Raw genomic sequence first — 26,273 nt, forward strand, 5'->3', positions numbered from 1 at the left:
GTCCGAGGCGATGCCCGTATGCCTTCTCCATCTCGCACCATCGCCTGCTCTAGGTAATACCTCTTCGCTAACAATTCCCACCAGCTCGTCATTGTATCTGGACTGCCCACTTCGGGCAAGTCCACAAGATCAAAGCAGCTCTACGACTACCTCGAGAAGCGTATCGTTGACTCAAAGTACCGTCTACACCTCATATCCGACGAGTCCCTTTCCATATCCCGCACCGTCTACGACCTATCACCAGAGAAACTCCCCGCACACACTCGCTCCGCGAATGCCTCCGAGAAGGATGCCCGGGCTGCACTATATGGCGCCGTGAAGCGCGTCCTCAGCGACAAGGACATCGTGATTCTCGACGGACTCAACTATATTAAGGGCTGGCGATACCAACTGCACTGTGAGGCCAAGGCAGTCCGCACACCAAGTTGTATATTGCAGATTGGATGCGGGGTGGACAGGGCGAGGGGAGTCAACGAGGAGAGGCTGCGACGAAGAGAAACCGGGGGCAACAAGAGCGCAGACGAGACCGAGGCCGCGGCTACTGATTCACCCGATGTCGACACCGCAGAGCCATACGAGCCGAGCAACTGGGACAACCTCGTCTTTCGATACGAAGAGCCCAACCCTATGACCCGTTGGGACAGCCCCCTCTTCACACTTATCTGGGAAGACGACGAGCCGCAAACCACAAAAGTCTTTTCCGATCTCTGGGATGCCATCGCAGGCGAGGCGCGCAAGGTAGTCCGGCCGAACCAGGCTACGGTCCAGCGCGGCCGTGAGGCCAGCGGCGACTACCTCTATGTGTTGGACCGTGAGACATCAGACATTGTGAAGCGCATCGTCGAGGCGCAGCGTGAGGGCGACGACGTTGACGAGGTACGGATACCATCAGGCTCTGGCGACCTTACCGTGCAGCTACCAGCAGGGAAGAAGGTTGGCCTGCCACAGCTGCAGAGGCTGAGGAGGGCATTCATGGGGTTGAACAGAGGGGGCATTGGGCTGGAAGCTGTGGGGGACATGAGGGCCGCGAGGTTGAGGGAGACGTTCGTGACGTATCTTAACGATACGTTTGAGAAGGATGAGTGAAGGCCGTCTCCTGCTGAAGGTCAAGGAGCTGCCATCACCTCCACCACCAGTGCGTGCTGCTTGAGAAGCTTAGAGTCACCGTGATGCTCCGTCTTGCAAGCGCCTGATCCCTTTGTTCATAAAAGTCAGTGTTAAGGATGCTTTCGGCGCGTCTTTTCAGCTGTCTGAAGATAGGTCGTGCGCACATGAGGAGCTCAAGCCATCATGATACCCATGCCACGATGCATGGAACGGCGGATGGCCGACAAGATGTCATGTCATGACAATGACCCGACCTGCTGTCATGGACCTGCATCGGAAGTTCAAGGCTTTTTGCCTCCAAGCTGAAGGACATACCTCTGTTGCCGCTATATGCAACCCGACGAGTCAAGACGTTTGACTGAGGGCATTAGTCTGGCAACACTGACTCGTTGGGTCAGTAGTGAATGTGGCCACTGATAGACAGACATGCAGCAATACAGGAAGCCAGCTTTACGGACGAGAGGAAGACTCGACTCCATGCTTAAACCACCTACTCATTATGCGACTGGGATATCCATACCCGCGTGTTATGTGCCGCCTTGAGTAACGTGCTTGTGCAATATCGGTGGTCCGGGCGGGCATCAAAGTGACACCCATGTCGCTACTTTGCCGAGACCCTTGACGAGACCAGATGCACAAAGCCATCATGTTTGTACTTCGATATTACAGAGTTTGCTGGATGTTTCCATGACAAGTGGCAATTGAGGCGGGACTCGACCAAATGTGAATTGCTGCCTGTTGGCGAGAATGGTCGAGGCAAAAGAAAAGCATCCATCGTGGCGGACTCAACTTGTCGCGGAAATGAGACGAGCCCCGGATTTACAGCCTGGTCCATCTTGCACTGGATCTCAGACGATCCTCACCGTCCAAGGTGAGCGCGGGTGCAGGTGGTCTCAGTCTCACAATGGAACGAGCGCTAAGAGGGCGCCAACAAGCATGGCCAACAAGCACGCAGCTGGCCGAAAGACGTAGCCGGGAACATCAGCGAGCGAGTGTCGGTGGAGGCGGGCGCGATTGTTTGCGCGGCCCTAGCTGCCTGCCTTTGATCCGCCGTGCCATGCCTTGCCTTGCCTTGACCTCCGTCCAGCTGGGGCGAAAAGCAAAGCAACTGAATGCAGGAACTCTATGCGTGGCGGTCTGTCTAACAAGGTGGTGGTGACAGAAAGTGGCCAAGCAAAGCACCGAGATTCTGCACGATTGTGGCTGTTACGAGAACCCGGAAAGTGAGATTGGTGATGCTGAGACAGTACAGAAAAGTAATTGTTAGTGTCAATAGAAGCTTCTTCGGGCTTCTACATGCTTTGTCTTGCACGGCGATTGTAGGTCAGTACTGTAGTCGTCACTCTGAGTGTGCCTGTTGCTACCTACCGCCTCGCGCCCGTGCCCATGCTCGCTGCATCATAGTGCCAGCCTGGGGCGCCCCACCATCCCACGGCTGGGCTAAGCTGTTTTTGTCATATGCACAAACATTGTTCCGCCCCGAATCAGGGCGTTCGGTGATATCATTGGCCCACAGCTCCACGGTCGGCCAGTGAATCGCTGCCGGTCGACGTGCTGCTGGCTGCGCTGCTTGCGGTTCCGGTCCCGAAGGAAGGTGCCCTGTGGCCTTTGAACAGCTCGAACCTTCGTTGCCTCTGGCCTCAAACCTCAAAACGACTTTTCTTCCTACAACTCACAACTAACTTCTCAACATCAACCTCCCGCTCTTCCCTTCTTCCCTCCTACACTCCCATATCTTCCCCCCTCACCTCTCCCGTCTCTGAAGCAACAGCCATCGACTGGCTTTCTCCACAACACTTCCAGCTTCCCCTCCTCTCGTCATCAAGCGAGCCAGCAGTAGCTTCACCTGAAGCATCCAGACAATCATCATGGCTCCCCAGCCTGACGAGCACCACCACCACAAGAAGGTCAACTTGACGTACGTCTTTACTCACCACCTCATCAAGCCATGGCGCCTGCCATGAGGCGAGCAGGAGCAGTAGCTAACTGGCGACAGCGATCCCTCCGGCGCGGAGATCAAGAACGTTCGTACCGCTTGATCTTGTCGACACCCCGCACAGATAGCTGACCGTTACTAGGAAGATGACACCGCGACCGCGATCCTCAAGAAGAAGAAGAAGCCCAACCAGCTGATGTAGGTGACGGGCACTCGCGGGTGCGCACGCAATGACTGACATGATCTAGGGTCACCGATGCCGTCAACGATGACAACAGCATCATCGCCCTCTCCGAGGCCACCATGGACTCGCTCCAGCTCTTCCGAGGTGACACCGTTCTTGTCCGAGGCAAGAAGCGGAAGGACACCGTCCTCATTGTCCTCGCCGATGATGAGCTCGATGATGGCAGCGCTCGCATCAACCGAGTCGTGCGCCATAACCTGCGGGTCAAGCACGGTGACATGATCACCATCCACCCTTGCCCCGATATCAAATACGTCAGTTCCCCCTCATCAAGGGCACATCGACTTGTTGCTAACAGCTCTGCAGGCCAAGCGAATTGCTGTCCTCCCCATCGCTGATACCGTCGAGGGTATCACCGGTTCTCTTTTCGATGTTTTCCTCGCCCCCTACTTCCGAGAAGCATACCGCCCTGTCCGACAAGGAGACCTCTTTATCGTCCGTGGTGGTATGAGACAAGTCGAATTCAAGGTTGTCGAGGTCGATCCCCCAGAGTACGGTATCGTGGCACAAGATACCGTCATTCACTGCGAGGGCGAGCCTATCCAGCGAGATGAGGAGGAGAACAACCTCAACGAGGTTGGCTACGATGACATTGGTGGATGCCGAAAGCAGATGGCCCAGATCCGAGAAATGGTCGAGCTTCCTCTCCGACATCCCCAGCTTTTCAAGTCCATCGGTATCAAGCCTCCCCGAGGTGTCTTGCTGTACGGACCTCCCGGTACTGGTAAGACGCTCATGGCCCGAGCCGTCGCCAACGAGACTGGTGCCTTCTTCTTCCTGATCAACGGTCCCGAGATCATGTCCAAGATGGCCGGTGAGTCCGAGTCCAACCTGCGAAAGGCTTTCGAGGAGGCCGAGAAGAACTCTCCCGCCATCATCTTCATCGACGAGATCGATTCGATCGCCCCCAAGCGTGAGAAGACCAACGGTGAGGTCGAGCGACGAGTTGTCTCTCAGCTCCTCACCCTCATGGACGGCATGAAGGCCCGCTCCAACGTTGTCGTCATGGCCGCTACCAACCGACCCAACTCGATTGATCCCGCCCTCCGACGTTTCGGCCGTTTCGATCGCGAGGTCGACATTGGTATCCCCGACCCCACTGGCCGTCTCGAGATCCTCCAGATCCACACCAAGAACATGAAGCTCGGCGACGACGTCGACCTGGAGCAGATTGCCGCTGAGACCCACGGTTATGTCGGTTCCGATGTTGCTGCCCTGTGCTCTGAGGCTGCCATGCAGCAGATTCGTGAGAAGATGGATCTCATTGATCTTGATGAGGACACCATCGATGCTGAGGTCCTCGACTCTCTCGGTGTCACCATGGAGAACTTCCGCTTCGCTCTTGGCGTCTCCAACCCCTCCGCGCTCCGCGAGGTTGCTGTTGTCGAGGTTCCCAACGTTCGCTGGGAGGACATTGGTGGTCTCGAGGAAGTCAAGCAAGACCTCAAGGAGAACGTCCAGTACCCTGTGGACCACCCCGAGAAGTTCCTCAAGTTCGGCATGTCTCCTTCCCGAGGTGTGCTGTTCTACGGTCCCCCTGGTACTGGTAAAACTATGTTGGCCAAGGCTGTCGCCAACGAGTGTGCCGCCAACTTCATCTCCGTCAAGGGACCTGAGCTGCTCAGCATGTGGTTCGGTGAGTCCGAGAGCAACATCCGAGACATCTTTGACAAGGCCCGTGCTGCTGCTCCTTGCGTTGTCTTCCTGGACGAGCTCGACTCTATTGCCAAGGCTCGTGGTGGCTCCATGGGCGATGCTGGCGGTGCCTCTGACCGTGTCGTCAACCAGCTCCTGACTGGTAAGTAATTGTTTCTGATGGTGCCGGCTTCAACTGCTAACCCGAAATAGAAATGGACGGCATGACCTCCAAGAAGAACGTCTTCGTTATTGGTGCTACCAACCGACCTGAGCAGCTCGACCCTGCTCTCTGCCGACCTGGTCGTCTCGACTCGCTCATCTACGTGCCCCTGCCCGATGAGCCTGGCCGTCTCAGCATTATCAAGGCTCAGCTCCGCAAGACTCCCATTGCTGCTGACATCGACTTTGGCTACATCGCCTCCAAGACACACGGCTTCTCTGGTGCCGATCTTGGCTTCATCACCCAGCGTGCTGTCAAGATTGCCATCAAGGAGTCCATCACCGCTGATATCGAGCGCCAAAAGGCTCGCGAGGCGGCTGGTGATGAGATGGACACTGATGAGGATGCCGAGGACCCTGTGCCTGAGCTGACCAAGGCTCACTTCGAGGAGGCTATGCAGATGGCCCGACGATCCGTGTCGGACGTTGAGATCCGCCGCTACGAGGCTTTCGCCCAGCAGATGAAGAACGCTGGCCCCGGTGCCTTCTTCAAGTTCCCCGAGGCTGGCGCTGAGGCTGCTGGTGCCGACGGTGGCAACTCGTTCGGTGACGCTGGCAATGATGATGATCTCTACGACTAAGGACGGCAACGGCTCTGTGGACATGGGTCCTTTGTATTCTAATATTTTCTCTCGTACATCTCTGCGTTGGTTGTGAGCAGCCAGTGGGACGGATTCCATCCATACACTATGTCGCAGCCGATATTGGGCTGGGAGTTGGTAGAAAGGTAGATGCGAGAAGAATGGCAACTTGACTTCGGTAGCCCTTGTGCGTCGCTGTCGCTGTCGCCGTGATGGCCCAGTAGGAGGAAGTTGCTCATTGAAGCACAATTGTTTTGGACTTGATAGATGATGAAATTGATTCCCTTTTGATGAATATGATTGCTTGCTTGTCTGTGTATCGTTGACATTCTGCTTGACTGACTACCTAGGGATGATGACGGTAACTCAAGAGTGACTGTACCCATGACCTGGCGTTGAGAAGAGGTACCACATGTTGAATTCCCTAATATGGGATCATGACATGCACGCCAGCTAGGTTGCTTGATCAACATTGACGGGGTACTGAGTTGTAGATATCAAAAACAAGTCTATTCATTTATCTCATACATGAACTTGGTACTCATGTTTTCTGTGTTGGTATCGATCATGGTCCTTGTGCCTACCCTTTCCTTTCTCGCCATTGAGTCTGTCACATCCTTGGGCCTGCCTGGCCTCTGAAAAGGTGAAACTATGTATGTGTGTTTTATGATTTTGCAGCACGTTTCATCGCTCGAAGGTGTCATTTCGAGGAATACCCGTTCTTCGACTGCTGGACGCTCGTGCGGTGCTGCTGGATGGCTGGGTTTCTCGCCTTGTTTCTCTCTTGCTCGATCCGCTCCCGAGTCAGCGCCGTCTAGGCAGCCTCGTCGTCCTCGATGTCGCAGATGGCCTCTAGATGCTCCCTCGTGACGCGCAGGGCCTCGTCGACGACCGACTCTGGTATGGCGAGGCTCGGGGTCGTCTTTGACTCGGTAGAAGAGCCGTTGGCCTTTGCGGCGTCGCCGTTGGTGGCGGGCTTGCCGTTGGTGCTCGATGAGACGGGGTTGAGGGCCGAGTCGTGGCGGACGTCGTCGAGGACGCGGCGGAGGAGGGCGGGGAAGGTGGTTACCTCGCCGGAGCGGAGGAGGGCGAGGGCGTGGGATTGGATGGTGGTGGGCCAGTTGGCCGAGTCGGAGTTGAGGGCGTGGAGGAGGGCTTCTTGGATCCTGGGGTTCAAAGTGTGTTAGCTTGATGTCTGTCTGCCTGGCGAGGTCAATGCGAAAGAGGGGAGCAACATACTTAGGAACGTGTCCGTCGTGGAGGAGGACCGAGTTGATCTGAGAGCGCAGATCAGGGTCCAGGGTCGCGGCGGTGTAGTTGGCTGCGCTTGATGGCACCTTGACGGGTGTGGAGGGGGCCTTGTTGGACATTGTGATGGCGATGATGACGGGGGGGTTGACGGTGTAGAGAGATGTTTCAATCGTCTTCTGCTATCCAACAATGATGTGTCGACGACCAATGAGACAGAAGAGACGGCTGTTATTCTTTACAAAAAAAGAAAGGATGCCGCGGCGCTCTTTGCTCGGCCGTGCTTGATAACTGACAAAGTTTCGTCTGCTCTCGCACGTCGGAACAGTTCAGCCAACTCAGGACGTCACAAGCTCGAGCACCATAGAATGCCCCCAGCTTACCCCTGTCTAGTGCCGTGCGGGGGAGGAAAGAGATCGTCACAAGGGGCAGCAAGAATTGGGAAAGGGGAAGAAGAAATGCTGGGTCGTCGCGTTTTCCCCCTCGAAGAAAGGGTGGGTGGTCGGTCGTGGGCGAGGCTGTGAGGGAAGGTTTTCCAGGTTGCGCAAGGCTGAGAGAAATTGGCGTTTGGGGAGGGTCCTTGGGAATTGTGGCAGTGCAAGGTACGTACTGTACCTGGCAGCTTATGAAATACACCCCAAAAATGGAATGAGGAGAATGGGGATTGGTTGGGTTGGGTAAGAATGTGGAGGCCTGACCCTTTCCCGATGACGGCGGCGCTTCCGTCGCACTTTATGCACAACGATAAGATAAGTCCCATCGGGAATGGGAAAGAATGGATACAAGGTACATGTATACATTGGATGGATCCATTGATGAGGTCCTGTATGTATGCAGACGCACTTACACGGCCGTTTAAGAAAATGAAGTCTTTTGAATAATCAGAGATAAACACAACCCATCAGATAAAATCAATCCAAGCTAGTCAGCTGTCGAACTAGATCCGTCGCCAAATTCACTGTGCTTGCTTTTTTTAAACTCTCCCCCGGCCGAGTTCGTCTCGCTTGGCGAGTTGCTCACACGCTGCTATCCGTGGTTGGACGCGGATACAGCCAGCCTTTTCGCCCCCAGTTCATTGATTTACATCATAAATTGGGCATCAAGAGCCAGCTCTGCTTAATCTCGCTAACCATGTCCTGTTTCGTCCCGTCTGTTGACAACTGAATAAACTTTCAATAGGCCTTCGTGCGCCTGCAACCCGCACCCGCACCTTTCAGCCCTCCCAACCTCACCAATACAATGCCTGGACATCCATTCAATGCCACATCACCCGGCTCTTTGATCCCAGTCCAGCTGACCAAGAGTCCATACACCATCCACGGCAACCTCTTGGGATGCCCTCATCTCATCCCTTGGCTGTCTGTCCGTGGATGCGCTTTGTCTTGTCTCGCCCGCAACCCAACTCCCTTGCATCTTGATACTCACTCAAGTGACCCAGCCTCGGAGAATAACCTGCATTGGGTTGCGCCCTGGCTTTTCTGTGACTGCCTGTCCGGCTCATCAGCCAGACGAGCCGCTGCCTGAATTGACCAAGCCTGTTAGGCTGTTTCTTATCTCGACCCTCCCATGCCATGCCTTGCCATGGCAATGGATGCCTCGTGTAGGTAGGTAATTGGAAATGTTCTTGACCGACAACATGGTCAGCTATTCCTCTTCGCCCAGCCCGTGGTTCCCGCGCGATGCGGGTCTGCAGCGATGCCAAATCTGACTCTTTGCCAGCCTTGGGACGCACCAAAGATAACCAACTTGATCCTTCGTTCCGTTCCCTTGGCCCAGCTCCCACAAGGCTTGCAAGTTGTTGTCTCGTTGGCGGGTCGTCGAGAGAACAAGTCGAGTGAGTTCTGCTCCAGGTATGTATGTAGCCTCCCGCAACAACGTGCTGGAGCCCGTCCGGCGTATACATCATGCGTTCTATCCTGCACTGCATACTGCCCAGTATAAAGCTGTGGCCACTCTCGGGCCAGACAAATTTCCAACTCCCGCCGCTGCCGCTTGGTTATTGTCGCCAGTGGTCTCACGATGCGTCATTTCAAGGGGTATGATACCCGAGCCTGGCATTCAATATTCAGCCCCGAACCATGAGCCGGAGGCTCGAGCCCCGACATCCTGTATAGTGGATCGTCTTTGATATGTCCCGTTGTTTCTTCGCCGCGGCCCGGCGGTATTTGATGTTGCTCTGCCATGGACATGGTGCATGAAGCTCGTGTATACGGTGCTTTGACGGGCCATAACCTTGTCCGTACTTCCTTCGTTGATGCAATGACCCCCGTGCAGTGTCGCGTCTACAAATTCTTTCCCGCGACTATTGGGATCGCCTCCACGTTGTTGCTGCAAGCTTAGATGCACGGGTCCGCTCGCCCTGGAGTTGTAAGTCCTCGGCACCGTTATGTGCCTCGATGCGCCGACAGCCATGTACTCCAATGCAGTCTGCTCTTGCGGAATTGAGCATCTCGGACTCTATGTATCAGCTGGCCTTTGCCTGACTATAGATGTATCATGAGTTTCATGATCCGCCTTGTAATCAAACAGTGTCAGCCTGCGGCGGTCCTGAAGCATACCAGGTCCATGTCAACCACATGGATCGCCAACTTGTCATGTCCACTCGAGACAAACTCGAGACCAGACGAGGCTAAGAGAGCCGCTTTAATGCAGCCCGCTTCTAGCTCGTCCCGGGTTACCCGGAGCACCAGAGCTTAGTGACACGACGGCTCAGCTCGAGATGGATGGCCACCACGAGATGCCCTCACCCCTGCTGACCCTCTTACCCTACAATCCGATGCGACTTGACTCTGTAGTCGGCCACCCGTCCTTGGAATTCGCTGCCATGACATGTCATCGGAGGAATATTGCGCGGGCGCCGCCTACCTGACCATCGGGATTGCCTCCCGGTTTCCTGACTTGGCTATCGCATTAGCTTCAAGTCACAACTAACCTCGACCAACGAGTACAGCCACGGATGCCATCCGGACGCATCCACAGCCGTCCGCTCCATCAATTCTCGGCGCATTGTGGTAACACAACGTGGTCACCGGGCTGACTTCTCTGCTCACAACCTCGGCAAACCACCGTCCTGTTGTGGCCAATATTGCCGAGCCCAACTGTCGTAAGAGTCCAGACGGATGCTTCAAACCAAGCATACCCATGTGGGCCACACCAACAATCCTTCAAGTTTCGAGTTCAAGCCTGATTGCTGGTCGCGAACCTCCGTCCAACGCTACAACTCACGGCCCGGCCCGCTGGGATACCCGGAAGTGACACCTGCTCGGCCGTTTTCTTTCACACCGACTCAAGAAGCCGTCGCTGGAACCGTTTGCAAGTTCCGCACTCTTACCGTCCCCGTTGACCTTCCTGTTGTCGTATAGCACACTCTGCCGTTATCCTCCCTCGACATGTCCTTCCACCCCGCGCTGCACGGGTGTGTCCTGGCCCGTCACATGAGCCTATGCCGCCGCGAGATGAGATGGCACCCGGGGAGAGCTGCCAACTATTCTCAGCCAGAGGGGATGCACCACCCTTCGGCACCGCGCCGGACACCCCCGGCACCCGCTCGAAAGTTTGTATAGGCGGTGAGGAACAAAGCAATGACGAGTCCTAAAGCCTGTCCCTATCTCACCGGCCCTTCGCAGCCATGACCGGTACGGAGTACAGATGTGCAGAGCGCTTGGATGCTCCACACCGTACCTGGTTCAACAGGCACACAAGGAAAGTCTTCCCTAATATTTCCCTCAAGTTGATGACGACAGGCATCTCCGGGGAGACTTGTGTGAATCCCGGCCTCGCTCGAAGGAATGGAATGCATCTGACACAAGCTGCCGTGAAAGCCCTCGCCTGGCCATGACTCAAGGTACTGGACCTGAGCGCGGTTGGGTGGCAACGAATACCGGCTCTTAGACATGTTAGCACGGCCATTACCAGCCCTGCAGTAAAAGCAGAAGCAGTTGAACGCGTACCCCATTGCGCCAACACTTGTCCGCAACATCGCTCGACAATGATTGGAGAGAGCTAGTACACCAGAGGAGCAGAACCAATAAACAGCTTCAGCCGTCCTGTTGACCGAGACGTCTCAACACTGGCCATATCAGCATGCGCTCGCCCCAACTTGGGTATCTGGGCAATGACAGCAAGCCCCCGGTGAAGAGCTTCATGACTGGGACAGTGGCAATGATGATCAGCAATCAGAATAGTCGCCTTGCATTCAACCTGACATGGTCAAACCCAGAAGACGGAGCTGGGTGACATCCGTAGGCTTGGGACATTGGGCACACCGAACTGCAGACCCCGACATTTGCTTTGTTCCGAGAGACCATGGAGCTAGCCGATAGAATGAGAGAAGAGAGAAAAGTAGATTGTCCAGTTGGACATCATGCATAAAGAGGCCTAAGCCTCCATGGGCCGAGTAGCGTGTGGCCGCTTCGACAACCCTTCGCATTGCTTTTGTCAAGTCGGTGGCGCTGTGTCATCTCTTCCCAGGGAGGTGGAACAAGAGACATCGCAGCAGCCGCAGCCGTTGGGGTGCTCGGGTGTCAAGAGTTCTACGTGCTTCTTCCTCGTCACTCTATGCCTTCGAGTACCACGACTTGATGTAGATACTGCCTGACAAGGGTTCAGGGTCTCGCCTCGCCTCGCAGGGCGGCTTGCTAGACCGACCCGCGAGTGGGCTTCCATAAGTTTGTGCCACAGTGCTGAGATTCGAGACGAGTCCTGTTCGCCAAGACGGGTTGTTGTGATGGTCGAGCCTGCATGGGTGTTGGCTCATCTCGACAGTGTTTGCTTAAGCTCGCAATTGAAGCCCGGCAAGCCCCAGGTTTCTCACAATCCGCCCTGGTGATTAGTTAGTCCCAACTCTCCCTGGGCGTGATTGAGGCTGAAATCTTCGATGGGGGTTTCTGATGTGGGGGATCAACCCGAGTCCAGAGATCAATGTTTGGGGGTTTGGGATGTTGTGGGGAGAGTCTCCAGGATCTCCTCATGCCCGGTCAAGTAATACCACGGTCAGCGTCCCACCACGCATCCACCCAAACAGACAGCTCTGACGCCGCGGCCACACACGTTTCCCCGGAAAATCAAGGCATGTCGCCTCGCAGCTGGAGTGCATTCAATTGCATTGGCCCTGTGTACAATGACGTCTGGGCAGCTTGGTTGAGCTTAGTCACAGCTAGGGGCATCCACTCGGTTGGTTCGCCTTTGGGCAGGTCTGTAGCTATTCAGAGTACCTGTGAATTGCTTTGGTGATTATCTGTGCGCGTGTTCGCCTCAGGCAGGGAGTGGATGGCAAGCTGAACCCAAGAGTCGCCGCTCCAATCTGTAAAGTGTCCAAGTCATGACCTTGCATGAAGCTGTGTCGTGTCGTGTGGATAGAGGCGGGTGGACCCATGAAACACGACCTGATGGCGAGCCGCATAACGACGTTTTTGCTTGGCCAAGATTCGTCCAATGGAACATACGCTTGACATAAGGTGACCCTTCCTCGCCGCTCTGTCGAATGGAGTAGAGGAAACCTGCATGAAAGTGCATTGAGAAACCAGGCTCGTGCCATCGGGGGCCAAAGAAGAACTGAGAAGAAAGCCACTGGCCAAGTTGTCGAAAGATACTCGATACAGCGCTCAATGACGCTGGAACGAGGCTGTTGAGCCTGTCTTTAGCTATCCATGCCTTGAGGCCCAGGCCATACTGCTCAGACCTTACAGGGCCAGGCTGGAGACAATATCACTGCCGCCCGGCACCTCGTGTCGATAGGTCATTCTCTCCTTCGCTGAAAGCGAATCGGGGTCGCAGTCGCCGAAGGTCTTTGCTTATGAGCAAGGGGACGGGATCGACGAAAGGCGACCTATCACTTGTGATTTGGCAATCGAGGCCCACTGGACGGACCGGTTGAACCGGGGGCATTGACTGATTGTGGCTTATCCGCTGAGAGGAGAGATCAGATATCAAGCAGAGAGAACATGGATGTTTTGAGCTGGAGTCAAAGCAGCTGATGCGAGGAGCAAGCCGAGGAAGCACTGAGAGCAAATGAGCAAAGACATGCACCGAGCAAACATGACAGCATATGACAAAGAGGACAAAGAATAGGTCGCCGAATAAGCAAAGGGGCTGCGGAGCTACTGATGCCGCTGGGTGGAGCGTCGAGGATCGAGGGTCAAGATGAACGCGCGCTGAAGCTTGTCATCGAGGGAGGGAGGGAGGCGTCGAGTCCGGATTCGAGACGACTCGTCCCCGATGGGTTGGGACTTTGGTGGTTTGTCCAGCGCGGCACGGACGGGAGTATACAGAGAAGCTGGGACACGGACGGACAGAAGCTGCCGGAGAGCTGCGCTGCGCTGTGCTGTCCTGTGCTGTGGATGTGAGTAAGGGAGGATGAGGCGGATTGGATTGGACTGGATTCAATGGAGGTGGAAGAGAAGCCGGAAAGCATCCATCCATGGGAATGCCGGCAAGTACGACAGGGACACGACTCACCGGTCGTTGTCTCTCTCTCTCTCCTTCCGTGATGATGGCCCTTCCCTGAATCTATTCTGAGCGTGGAAGGAACTGGAAACAAGGAAGGTATTGGAAGGCAAGGCCGGAGTTGTTGGCCTCAACTGCCAGGAAATGGCGGCTGGCAGCATCGCGATCAGGGAAGGCACCTCAAGAGGGGAGACCTGGGTCAAATCAACGGATGGCATTTTCGCATTGGTAACAATGACTATGTGAATGCGGGAGGCGACACGTTAAGAAGGCGCGGCTTCAGACGATGTCTAGGTTTGACATTTGAATCAATTGGATAAGCGCCAACCAAGGTTACCTTGGTCACGTCGCACAAGCAGATGCATGAAGCCCGAAAGAACAGCATCCCCAACATGACCTGCAGCCCAGATGCTGGATACTGTATCATTTCATACTTCTTACCTTGGCCGTCGTATCAGCGGGAATCAAGTTTCATCCCAGCTCCTGCTGCGAAGGTGTTGCTGTTATTGCTGTTGCGAGACAACATCTCTCACATCTCACATCAGACAGTCTCTGGCCTCGTCTGGCCTCATCTCACCAGCTTGTCTCGCTTCCATCCTCCAGGATCCCGTGGGCAGCACGTACCTGACCGAGTGCAGACGCAGGCAGCTCAATTTTGCGACTGAGAAAACGACGCGCAAAAAGGATGGACCTGGAAATGTTGGATCTCGACTTTGCTTTGGTCTTTAGGCGCACATGCAGTCTGCAGAGATGACACCACCCACCGCCCCTCGCTCACTCTACGTACTTGCGGTACAGTACGTATTACCAACACCACCAACACCATTTCCCGAGCTCCAGGTCCTGGAGGGGAGCACAAGGCTTGAGTGCCCTGCGCTCGGGATTCTGGCTGGATGATCCACGCGGATGGACGCACGCTGGGGAGCACAACCTCCGTCCAGAACGCTGCATGGTCGAGGAGGTTTGTTTGCCTGTGATGTGACCTGGATGGATCAGGATCTTGAAGGCATTGACAACCTTGGACAAGACAACCTTGGAGACAAACGCCGCATGTACTCGCCCGGGGGCCAGTCTTGGTGGGTGGAGCCATTGTCAGGAAAACAATCATGATCCCGATCAGAATCCTTCGATCTCCTTTGCACGAAAGGGCATCCCCATCTTCCAGGTCCAAAACATCATTTATTACTGATCAATTGGCGATGGGGGCATGTGTCAATTTAGGCACGTCCGGTCCGTTGCGCACTACAGCAGGTACGTACTCTACTACCTGCACGCAGCGCTTGGTGGTGGCTCTCTAAACAAGCACTAGGATCGTGACGGAGCGGCTCTTTGAGCCCTTGGCTGGCGAGTAAGGACGCTCTGGAGACCATCCGCTTGGCCTAGCCTGACCTGGTCACGCACGCTCCAGCCAGTCATCCATCGTTCATCCCCATTCATGGCTGGCGGCGTCCGTGACCTGGGATGGGACAGGTGACGCGGACTTTGGATTGGAGCAGCATTCCACATTCCACATTCCACAATTTTCTGTCTCTTGTCGATTCCTTGTGCTGGGTGGGCATCAGCCCATTCTGCAGCGGTACGAGATCCAGCCCATCATCGCTGCAACCAGTCCAGTCCGCTGGCGGCGGCGCCGGTGATGGTGGTGAAGGGCCGTCAGTGCTGGGGGGGGACATGGGACTTGTAGATGCTGGATTGGCGGCGCGGTGCATGGGTCAAGGACACAGATGGATGGATGATGATAATGGACACTCGATGAGGGGCACCCATCCCATCAAGAAGCAAGACATCCCTGAGACCTGGTCGAGTCACATCGGAAGCCCTCAGAAAGGGTCTGGCGTTGGGGACTGCAGGTCTTACAAGCTCATCCTTTTCGGCGCTCGCTCTCGTGGCTACCATGTCTGGTTGAGATGGGCTGGCCTGTCAACGACAAGAGAACCCATGTACCCATGCTCTGGCTGGTCGCCAGCGGCTGGAGTTTGCATCAGTCGGATAGGCATGTTGGGGGGACCACGGGTGTGTATCAATGACACCGACAATGGACGGACGACAACGATTCGGGAGCTGGGCCCCAACCGGCCGCAGACTCATGCATCCAGGGCGAGCGGTGAATGATGCTTCATCCTCTCATGGTCGAGGAAAAGGGTAGGTAGCGTTGCGTGGTTATACCTACAGCTGAAGAGACAGCCCAGGTTATTGTTCCCCGGGGGCGCTTGAGCAAGGCCTTGCAGATCCGGAAGATGGACACTGGCTTGCTCTCGTTATGGAAAAGGTTGTGGTACGTCCCTCGCTTTTCATTTGCAACCGAAGATCAAATCATCCATGTATACTTTAGCGCGGCCCACGATCCAATGCTGTTATATTGGATGCCGACGGGAAAAACCTCAAGCGGTGGATAAATACCTTGTCTTAATGAAACTTATGCTCTCTAGCTCCGAGGTAGCCAGCCACGGCCTGTTGAACCTGGTCTCGATAGACGGATACAGAGCCATTTACTCCGTTCTCGGTTGCTCGAGGGGAATGGCGGCACAGTTACCGAGGCAGTCATAGTAGACGGGCCAAGACTGACTGCGTGCGCAAGTGAGCGTGATTGAAGCCCAAAGGGGGTTCACGTACATACAATCGGAAACCAGTCGGTGCTGGTTCTTGAAGCAGTGACGCATTACGACTCGGGCACGGCAGTTGTCTGAAAGGACGGTCAGGCTAAAGGCCTCCATCGAGACAACAATAGAAGCAGCAGCGGTCGCTGTGGAGTCGACGGAGGAACCACAGTGGAGGAGAGTCAAGAGGAGCCGGATGCAATACGGTGGAGGCACAGATGAGGTCAGGCCGTCTCTGGCTCCCCCTCTGATGCTGTTGGAGATGGTGACACCTGGTGGAGAGGTGGAGAGAAGAAGAAAGATGGACGGAATCGAGAAGCTCCGGGTTCATGGATGATCCTAGCAAACCCAGAAAAGAAAGACCCAGCAGCGCAATGCCACCCAGTCGAGTCAATGATTGCCCGCCATCTTTGTCGGTTTCCAAAACTGGGCATCGCCAATCTTGGCCGTACACCGGGGACCGCGCTTCGACCTCACCTGGCATCTCATCTCACCTCACCTCACCCTCACCCTCACCCTCACCCTCACCCTCACCTGGGGGTCAGCAGCAACTTGCATTCTTCTCTCCACCAACGCGATCGATCTTAAGGAGGGGATGAATGCGCAGAAGCGAGCTCCAATGAGTGCGCGCAGCCAGAGACAATCACGCACGCACGACGCACCCTCTGCAGGTACTTACAACCCGCGATGTTTGAGATATGCCCGTTAGTCGCCTGTCGTTCGCTGGTTCCGCGCTCTTGGTGGCTACACCATGCATTGCACATCGCAGTGCCGTGCCGTTTGGCTAACGGCTCCGGCCCCGGCATCACGAACGCCTATTCGCCAATTGATGCTGAGTTGTCTCTTTCCTCGCGTCTGGGGACCTGCATACACGCACAGCAGCTAGTCGGCTGAGCAAGGCAAGATCAAGACCTCCTCGCAGCATGTCGCAGCCTATGTACTTTAGCTATGTTTGTGACATGGCTTGCCGGAAGGAAGCTTGGGGTTGTCTCCTTGACGCTTGACGGAGAGAACGGCCCCCATCCCCGGGCTTGCTCGAGGGGACTGGGTTCGGAAATAACATCTATCATGGCCTTTGCGCTGCGTGAACCGCCGTGTCCGCCGTGGGCGCCCGCACCCGCGCCTGCTCCCGCGGCTGGCCGAGGGACGACCTCCTGACTCGGCCCCATCTGACTGACTTGACTCGGATGACGACGGCGGGCGAAGATGGTGTTGTGAAAAGGGGGACCAAGGGCAGGCACATAAACTACGTCAGGAGTCTGGAGCTCAGATCTAGCTGGACAGGTCGCGGGGATCTAGAGGACTGGGATGGGAAGATGGGAGGTATCTGCAGACAGCTTGTTGGGCAGACCAGCCTCTGAAGGTGCGGCCAGAGGTACAAGGCCTTTGTGCAACCATCACAACGAGCTAAGGCATGGAACATGGAGCTGGTGGTCTTCACTTACATCATCGCCATCACCACCCTTCACCACCATGGCAGCCACCATGACCACTTACACGAATTACACAACGTGCCGCAGTCTGGATCATTGGGGAAAAAGGAAGCGAATCGATAGAAACCACCACGGTGCCGTCTCAGTAGCAGCGCAGCCCCTCATCGGTTTCCCAGAGCATTCATCTCATGTATGATGCCCCCCTACTCATTCCCTCAGTCTGGTTCTGCCATGTGGACTGCACGCTGCCATGCCTACCCCAGTCCCAACCGTCCCAAGTTGTGCATCTCGGGGTTGACTGAGTGCCACACAACGGCCGAGCTGCTGACTGCCCGTCTCAGCGCAGCGCGAACCGGCCACTACTATCTACATACGCGCCCCTTGCCTTCGGTCCGTCAGTGCAACGAGTTAACGAAAGCTTACCGGGGGCGGCGGGTGCAAGAAGATGGTGTCGAGACCTCCTTTTCAGTCCAAATTGGGCATCTCCAGGGCTGAGGTGGTGCGCTATCATGATGCCGGTAGGGGATTAGAGTGCGCTGCAGCAGTGAATCCAATGTAGGTACTGTACCGAGTACCCAGGTACATACATCATGACCATGTTCGATCTGATCCTTTCGGTCCCTCCCTCTGCCTCGTCTACAGTAGTAGTTACTATGGGCATGACAGCCATCCGAATCCCATCTCTCCGTCTGGCCCGACATTGTTTCTTAATTAGCCTCGACCTGCCATCTGGGGGAACCTGGCCGCTTGCCAACCTGTCCCCGACCTCACCTGAAGCGGTCCTTGCTAGGTTGGATTGAGGACCCGTTTCCCTAAAAAGAACAGAAGAATCACATCCATCCATCCATCATCCATTCTCCATCCCTTGCACCGGTTACACGTTACTCAGCGACAGGCGCTTGCTGGTCTGGCATTTACGCGCAAGCAACTCAAGCACAGCAGCAAAGCAGAGCAGCACATGCACTTCCATGTTGCTAAGGTAGAAGCCGAATTCGACCCACGCACAGGCCCGAAAGAGAGTAGAGTGTGCGAGCTTGGTTCCTTCCTTCCTTTCTTAAGAAGCGGTTTCCCAAAAGGATAGACGCCAGAGTTCCTTCCTCATCTCGCGCTTCCATTTACCTCTCGTTCCACCTGTTCCTCTTTCACCACCTCCCCGTTTCTTCTTCCTTCACCTGTCACTCGTTTCTTCTCCCCCCAGCAGCTAGCACCGAGGTACCGCCATTCGTCAACGCCCACGCGCCCTCGGAGGTCATTGCTGCTACTGTCCAGTTCCATCGTGATTCCTACACGCACGCTCAACACGGACGTCTTGTCAGGCAGAGACAAGCATTGATTCGCGTGGCTCCCGAGTTCACATCGCCCCAAGAAACCCGGCAAAGACCAGCATCAGACCTGGCAGAGACCCATAACATACCCAGAAAGCGGACCCAAAGAAAGACGACGTGCGACCCAAGAAGCCGCCCCCCAGAAAGGACCCTCAGTCAAGCTTCTCCACCACAAGAAACGCCCCACACCACCTTAGTTGCTGCCCAGAGGAGGTGTGTGGGAGCGTGCGAAAGAGGCGTGTGCAGGCCAGGCCTGAGGCGTGTGTGTGTCCACTCCAGGAGAACTCCGGGAGGCTCAGAGGGCCTAGAAGAGGCGCTGTTTCTGCTCAAGAGCAAGCGACTGAGCAAGAAGAAGAGAGTCAGAGTAGAAGACGGGACCATTGGAACGATCAACTGGTTGCCTCCTTCATGACAAGGTCCCTTCTCTTCTCCATTCCCCGGTGCCACCACGAGCACGAGCAGAAGCCAGCAACAACAAGCGAGTTATCGATCGAGCCACCGACGATCTAGCAACGATCCAGCAACGCCCACCGGAGGCGCCCGCGCAATCCAACCTCGAGGACAGGCGAGACCTGATACCTCTTCTTCATCTGCTCACGCTTGCTTTGTTTTTTTCCTTTCCTCTCGTCTTCTCCCATCCTCGGCCTGTTTACAAAAACGAATCAAGCCTACAACAGCCGCCGCCGGAAACATTCAGCAAGGTTCGACCCAGTTTGCCGGACGCACTGCAAACCGAAAAAGCTACACGCTACAGTACGCTTCTTCCTAGCTCCTCTCGTCGGGACCCTTGGACCCTTGAACGACAGACAGCCAAGGTTCGGTCGGTCGAAGTGGTTATTGGATTGCGACCGCCGAGGTACGTACCCGTTTTTTCTATTCTTTTTCCGTACAGCAACGACACGAAGACCGCGACCAGGGCACCTTCGGGTGGCTTTCGCCACTGACCCAAGTCAGCTGCCCCACCAAGACCCAAGACCCAAAGACCGCTCCTGCCCATCAGGCAAGGCCTGGCACCTGCCTTCTCGCTGGGTGTCGTTCTGCTGGGTGAGAAAGCGGTCCTACTGGTCTGGTGGTGGCGCCTGCGCTCTTGCTCTTGCTCCTGCTCTTGCCCCGCCTAGTGTCCAATGCTTGCACCTGCGCCTGCGCCTGCGCCTGGCTGCGTCTGCGGGAGACTGGGGACTGCCTGGGGAGCACCACCGGCCGGCTGCTTGTCGCTCGCTGCACAATACTTGTCGGGTCGCGCTTGCCTGTAACTTGCATAGGCTGGCACCTGCCCTGCTGGCACCTGGGCACCTGGCATCCGGCACCTTGCACCCGGCATCCTATGTACCTTCCCTGCACCTGCCTGCACCTGCACGCCTGGGCCTGTGAGTGAGTGGCACCTGCTCAGTCCGAAGCAAAACCAGGACTTAGACCGCGCTCGACTTGGAGCCTCGAGACTCAACTCTCCAACATTTACATCTCGTGCCTCTTCCACCAACTCCCAACCACCACTCGTTTCTCGGCCTCTTTCCCCCGCCAATTGCCACGGGCAGGGCAATGCTTTGTCCGCGGTGAAGGCCTTCTCTTCCCTCCCCCGTCCTCGTCTTCGTTGTTCGTCTGCTCCGTCCCTTCCTCACCATCACAATAGCGCACATATGGGCTGCCGCTCTTTGACCTGACGATCGACGCTCACCAGCAATCCCAGACTGCCATGATGGCTGTCGCCGACGACATGCCGACCACCGCTCTACGCGGTTCTGACCGCGAAGACTTACCGCTCGCGGATTACATCTTGCGCAAAACGCAGTTCCTCTACGCTCTCGTCCTGCTCACTGCCTTTATATCCTGTGCCGCATGGTACAGCGTCGTCAACGCCAAGAAGCAGGAAGATCTGGTCCAGCCCACCGTCAAAGGGCCCGGAGGCAAGCCATTGCCCATCACCAAGAAGAAGCGCTCCCGCGATGGTGCACGTAAGATTGGCCCCGGCTTCGGCCGCACCGCGAAGAACGTCTTCCGCTCCCTCGCTGCCATTGTGTTCCTGTGCTATGTTGGAAGCGCCTCTTTCATGTTTTACCATGCTTTCTGGTATGAAGACCCCTACCGCTGGTCAACGGAGGGGCTGCCGTGGGCTGGTGAATGGAGCGTGGTAGGTGACCCCTCGACACATCTTGACAATGCCATTGTGTCCCGAGCTGACCCAATTTGCCTAGGTTCACATTGTTGGCGCACTCTTCTTCCACCTCTATATCCTCATCTCGCTCTTCGATTGGCGCAAAGGGCCCAATATCGTCCACTTCATTGTCTGGATTCTCGCCTTCATCGGCGAGGTCATCCTCTTCTCCACGACCGCAGTTGCAGCCGCCGATTGCCACTTCTTTCGATCAGTTCGAAATAAGGATTCGGAAAAGGATGGGAACTGTGTCGACTACTGGACCAAGATTGACCTCGTTTTCTACTTTCTTCGAATCCTCCACCTTCTGGCACTCATCGGGGTGTTCAGCCTGGCCTGGATTCGAAAGGTCCGCAGCGAGGACAAGAAGGCAGAAGAAGGACGTTCTGCCGAGTCCACCCCGCTGCTTAATGGGCACCGCAGGTCGTACGACACCACAAATGGCCAACCGGCTAATGGCCAGCTGGCTAATGGCCGAGAGCCGAACGGTCGAGAGGCTAATGGCCGTCGCTCGCGTGGTAGGACCATCTCGAACGCCCACAGATCGACCGGTTACTCTAGAAAGGACGAATCGACCGCCTTCTATCGACCCGAGAAGCTCCCTCACAAGACCTGGTGGGAGTATCTTAAGGGGTACTCCCTCTTCTTCCCCTATCTCTGGCCCAAGGATTCAGCCAAGCTTCAGATCAACGTTCTCATCTGCTTCATCCTGGTCATGCTACAACGCTTGGTCAACGTGGCAGTGCCAATGCAAGTGAAGCAAGTGGTCAATTCTCTTGAGGCGGTAATCAAGTTGGTCGCAGACGGCGAACGACTTACCATGGATAACTTCCCACTCAAGGACTTTGTAATCCTCGGGCTTCTGTGGATCCTACAAGGCCAGTCTGGACTCTTGGGTTCGGCGCGATCCATTCTTTGGATCCCCGTTTCGCAATACTCTTACCGAGGACTGACGACAGCGGCCTTTAACCACGTTCACTCTCTCAGTCTCGATTTCCACCTTTCCAAGCGTACTGGAGAGGTGCTGTCTGCGCTTAACAAGGGCGCTTCGATCAACCAGTTTCTGGAGCAGGTGACATTCCAGGTGTTCCCGATGCTCGTCGACCTTTTCCTCGCCATCTCCGTGTTCTACATCTGGTACGGGCCACTGTACGCCGAGATCAACCTGGTTGATACCTGCTGGTATCTCTACATGACCATCAAGATGGCCTCGACCCGAGCGGACCAGCGTCGCGAAATGACGAATGCTGACCGTGAGGAGGAAGCAGTGAAGAATGACTCAATCTCTAGCTACGAAACGGTCAAATACTTCAACGCCGAAGACTTCGAGTCCAGACGATACCAGGACAAGGTTGGCGTGTTCCAGAGAGCCGAAGCTAAGGTGCAGATGGGGATGATGATGATGAACATCTGCCAGACCGTGGTCTTCAACTTGGGTAGGATCATTGTTGCATTGGTCTGCGGCTGGCAGGTTGCGATGGGTCTCCGTACGACGGGTGACTGGTTCATGGTCGTCTCATACCTGGCTCAGCTTCAAGGACCCCTCAACTTCTTCGGCACCTTCTATCGGACGGTGCAGCAAGCTATGATCTCGGGTGAGAGACTTCTGGAACTTTTCAAGATCCAACCGACTGTGGTGGACACGCCCCATGCAGTCCCACTGGGCAAAGACTTTCAGGGACACGTTCGGTGGAACAACGTCAGCTTCTCGTACGACCGACGGAAGCCGGCGCTACGCAACATCTCGTTCGAATGTCTACCAGGCACCACGACCGCCTTTGTGGGCGAGTCGGGCGGTGGCAAGTCGACCCTGTTTCGCCACATGTTCCGCTATTACGACTGCGACGAGGGCTCCATTGAGCTGGACGGCAAGAACGTCAAGGATCTGACAATTGACTCGGTCAGAGAGAAGATTGGCGTTGTTCCCCAGGACACGACTCTCTTCAACGAGACGTTGATGTACAACCTCAAGTACGCCAGACCCTCGGCTACTAACGAAGAAGTGTATGCCGCTTGCCGCGCCGCCAGCATCCATGACCGCATCATGTCCTTCCCCGACCAATACGGCACGCAGGTTGGCGAGCGGGGCCTCCGCCTGAGCGGCGGCGAGAAGCAGCGGGTTGCCATCGCGCGGACCATTCTCAAGGACCCTCGCATCATCATGTTGGATGAGGCCACGTCGGCGCTGGACTCTCACACTGAGCAGGAGATTCAGGATAATGTGTGGAATATTGGGCAGGGTCGCACCTTGCTCATCATTGCGTATGTTACACGACTGACATGGCGAACTGGGCTCTTTGCTAACCTTTCTGCAGACACCGACTGTCGACCATTACGCATGCGGACCAGATCATCGTCCTGAACTCTGGGGCCATTGTCGAGCGTGGCACTCATGACGAACTTCTTCTGGCCAAGGGCCGTTATGCTTCAATGTGGGAGAAGCAGATCCGAGCAGAGCGAGCTCTGAATGTTGCCCGCGAAGCCCAGCTGAAGGCTGCGAGAGCCGTCCGTAAGGCCAAGATGGGTCTCAAGAAGAAGCCGGATGGATCCATTGACGGCTACAACGGTCTTGGATCCCCTGGAAGCTTGTCAGGCAATGGCTCCAAGGACCACGGGGACGAGACGCACACGTCGTCGTCTTCGTCCTCAGATGCCGAGTCGAGCCACAGCGAGCACTCAAGAGAGCGAGAGCGAAAGTGAAGCAACCCGATTGCTTCTAAATCAAACCAAACATCAGGCGCTGCAAGGTCTCTTGGTGTAGGTCCTTGCGCATCAATGCGCAAGCTTCTCCATTATGGGAGAGTTGGTCACGATACTAGTCGACACCTGGGGGACTCACAACCTCGCAGCGGCATTCTTATCACTCATCCTTTTGATCATGACGCCCCTCCACCCAACACCAACATTTCTACTCGGTTTATGAACTGACACGATCCACGTCTACGAAGTTTCCGTTCGGCATTAAGACTGCATCGGATCGGAGTTGAGGAGTTTTTCTTTCTACTGTTTAATGAGTGCGGGCCAGTGTAGCCCGGCTAATAATGTGGCGATGAGTTCTTCGAAAAGAAGCAAATTCGCGAGTGGACATTTTCAATGCCACAAACGAGGAAGCACCATGGAGTGATAATGCGATCGAATATGGTTACTCTGTTGTTGTGTGCCAGAAGTTCTGGTACAATAATATCTGGTAAGGGGTATAGGCGTTTACGGTCATGATTTGCTTCGGGTTCGGTATGGCTGCAGCTTCAACTGAGCTGCAAGGAATGGAGGGAATGGAATGGAAGGGACGTATGGGATGATGATTTTCTCTTTGAGCGACGACGGGTTCGGCGCGCTCGACATTCTATGGGGCGACGCACTTCTCAGTCTGGAGAAGGAGGATGGTCGAACGATGGATGTTACAGTAGGTCTCCAAGAAGGAGGCTTTTAGGCCTCTTAGACAGCAAGACCGCTCGTGCGGGAGGAAATGGCGATGGAATGATTTGCTTTTTTCTTGTTCAAACGACAGGCGACCAAGGATTCTGCTTTTTGGGACGAAGAGAAAAACAAAATGGGTATTTCATTTCCACTCTTCAACGGTTCTGATGTTGTCGTCAGGAGACGGATATTGATTCATCAGGGAGGAGGACAAGCAATCAGTAGTTCTAGTTTAATGCATGGCATGGCATGGCATGGCATAGGGGTCGAGTCAAGCAAGCATGGCAGAGGATATACCTAGCATTGGAAGCAAGCGAGCAATGAATCAAAGTTCACTCAGCATAATAGGTTGATGGTTGTTGTTGTGGTTGTGAGTGTGGATGCCCAATCTAGAGAGTGACATTCTCACCGTCAACAACAATTTGACACCTGCTTGAAGATGACGGGGGTCCCGGTCTGTATAGTTACGACGGTGGTCAAGATCCTTGGAAAGGTCCATGTTGAATCCATGTTCATGTTCCTGTTGTTGCTCTTGTTGACTGAGGCTGTGCAGCCGGTCTTCTCCACCACCGCCAGACCCGCCACCCCGGATGCCGGGCTCCACGAAGAAGGGGGGGGGATGGACACAATGGGGCGGCGGACGTGCGGACCATCCAGGGGGTGAAGGCGGACCACCTTCACCGTCTAACCCCTGAAAAGGGATTTCCATTGACGCCATTGCCTATGGAGGTTATTGCTGTACATACGTTAGGGAGAAAGGGGGGGTGGGTTACATCCATGATGGGGGATCTAGGAAGCAAAAAAGTGTTATTTTTTGTGGAATTTCCTCGATACTACATAGAACCTGTATCTTTGTAGAAGCGAGACGCCGGCATTTATACACTTGGTATCTGCTCCGGCGGCGGTATGCATTTAATGCCGCTTCTTTTCCCTTTGTATTCCGACTTGCCTATGCTTGCATGATGCGTAAAAGGCTTGCAGATTTTCTTTGGCTACATACCTGTCTAGACTAGAGATGTGTACTTAACTCTGCCGGTATCTAGACGGACTTTGCTTTTAGCCTTCTTGCTGCATTTAGGGGGGGCGTGTGCAGAAGGTGTGGGAAGCCAGGCTTGTTTTTTTTTAAACTTGGTGGAGAAGATAAGTCATCGGTGATGAGTGAGAAACAAACAAGGAAAAAACAACACATGGTTGCATATCCTATGATGAGATGCATATTCTAGGCACAGTAGTTTGGATACAAGATATATGGGGAGACAAGACGTCGTCCTCGTATCGGCTTACGCGTGCTTCCCAAGTCTGACTTGCGGACGAGCGTTTTAACATCTCCACATGACGGTCAGAGGCGTATCCAGCGGCTCTCGTAAAGTATCAATACATAAATAGAAGATGAGAGATAAAACTGGGGGGTCGCTTTATATACAGCGTGTTGACGCGTACTGCGTCTGTCTCGGAACTTGTATATGTAGCATGATAGATAGGTGTGTCTGTGTATGCGACTGTTATCGAGCGGAGCAGATCAAGTAGCGAGCGTAAAGGTAGTGATATTATTAAAGTGTTCGTACAGATGGTGCCAAGCAAGCAAGTATCATGGTACATGAAGATATAGGTGTGAAAAAATACATGGCCCGAGGGGACATGGTGTCGTGCGTTGCTTGCTTGCTTGCTGCATGCAGGTCATGTCATGAGGCTGCTGGCGTGTATAAGAGGGAGACAAGCTGCTCCCCCCTGATGACCAGGTCAAGTTCTTTTGGTCTTTGAGACGTCTCGGACGAGTTTGATCCTCTCCAAGTACATCTCGAGACAAATCCCTTGTCGTGTTCCCCGTCATATCTTGAATACGACCTCACGAGCCGACTTGCCCGAGCCGGTCTCGCATCAGACCTTACCGTGCCGTGCCGCACCGCATCACACGGCAACGCACCCCTTGAT

The 26,273-nt window shown here is 55.1% G+C and overlaps 4 protein-coding genes across 4 annotated transcripts; 3 read left to right on the forward strand and 1 right to left on the reverse strand.

Annotated features, from left to right (window-relative positions):
• Nucleotides 1-10: 10 nt before the first annotated feature.
• On the forward strand, nt 11-1,086 carry NCS57_01031300 (uncharacterized protein; the record flags this gene model as incomplete). Its single annotated transcript, XM_053060061.1, has 2 exons — nt 11-16; nt 85-1,086. 2 exons carry the CDS (start codon nt 11-13, stop codon nt 1,084-1,086), a joined length of 1,008 nt encoding a protein of 335 aa, XP_052910455.1.
• A 1,889-nt stretch (nt 1,087-2,975) lies between these two features.
• NCS57_01031400 (Cell division control protein 48) lies at nt 2,976-5,725 on the forward strand (the record flags this gene model as incomplete). Its single annotated transcript, XM_053060062.1, has 6 exons — nt 2,976-3,025; nt 3,104-3,131; nt 3,186-3,241; nt 3,292-3,541; nt 3,594-5,085; nt 5,136-5,725. 6 exons carry the CDS (start codon nt 2,976-2,978, stop codon nt 5,723-5,725), a joined length of 2,466 nt encoding a protein of 821 aa, XP_052910456.1.
• An 814-nt stretch (nt 5,726-6,539) lies between these two features.
• NCS57_01031500 (uncharacterized protein) lies at nt 6,540-7,095 on the reverse strand (the record flags this gene model as incomplete). The annotated part of the gene is made up of 2 exons (XM_053060063.1): nt 6,540-6,891; nt 6,965-7,095. The coding sequence occupies 2 exons, from the start codon at nt 7,093-7,095 to the stop codon at nt 6,540-6,542; spliced, it is 483 nt and encodes a 160-aa protein (XP_052910457.1).
• A 13,373-nt stretch (nt 7,096-20,468) lies between these two features.
• On the forward strand, nt 20,469-23,624 carry NCS57_01031600 (uncharacterized protein; the record flags this gene model as incomplete). Its single annotated transcript, XM_053060064.1, has 3 exons — nt 20,469-20,900; nt 20,965-23,186; nt 23,240-23,624. The coding sequence occupies 3 exons, from the start codon at nt 20,469-20,471 to the stop codon at nt 23,622-23,624; spliced, it is 3,039 nt and encodes a 1,012-aa protein (XP_052910458.1).
• Between the last annotated feature and the right edge of the window lie 2,649 nt (nt 23,625-26,273).

The sequence above is a fragment of the Fusarium keratoplasticum genome, chromosome 8, assembly GCF_025433545.1.
Source record: "Fusarium keratoplasticum isolate Fu6.1 chromosome 8, whole genome shotgun sequence".
Taxonomy (NCBI): domain Eukaryota; kingdom Fungi; phylum Ascomycota; class Sordariomycetes; order Hypocreales; family Nectriaceae; genus Fusarium; species Fusarium keratoplasticum.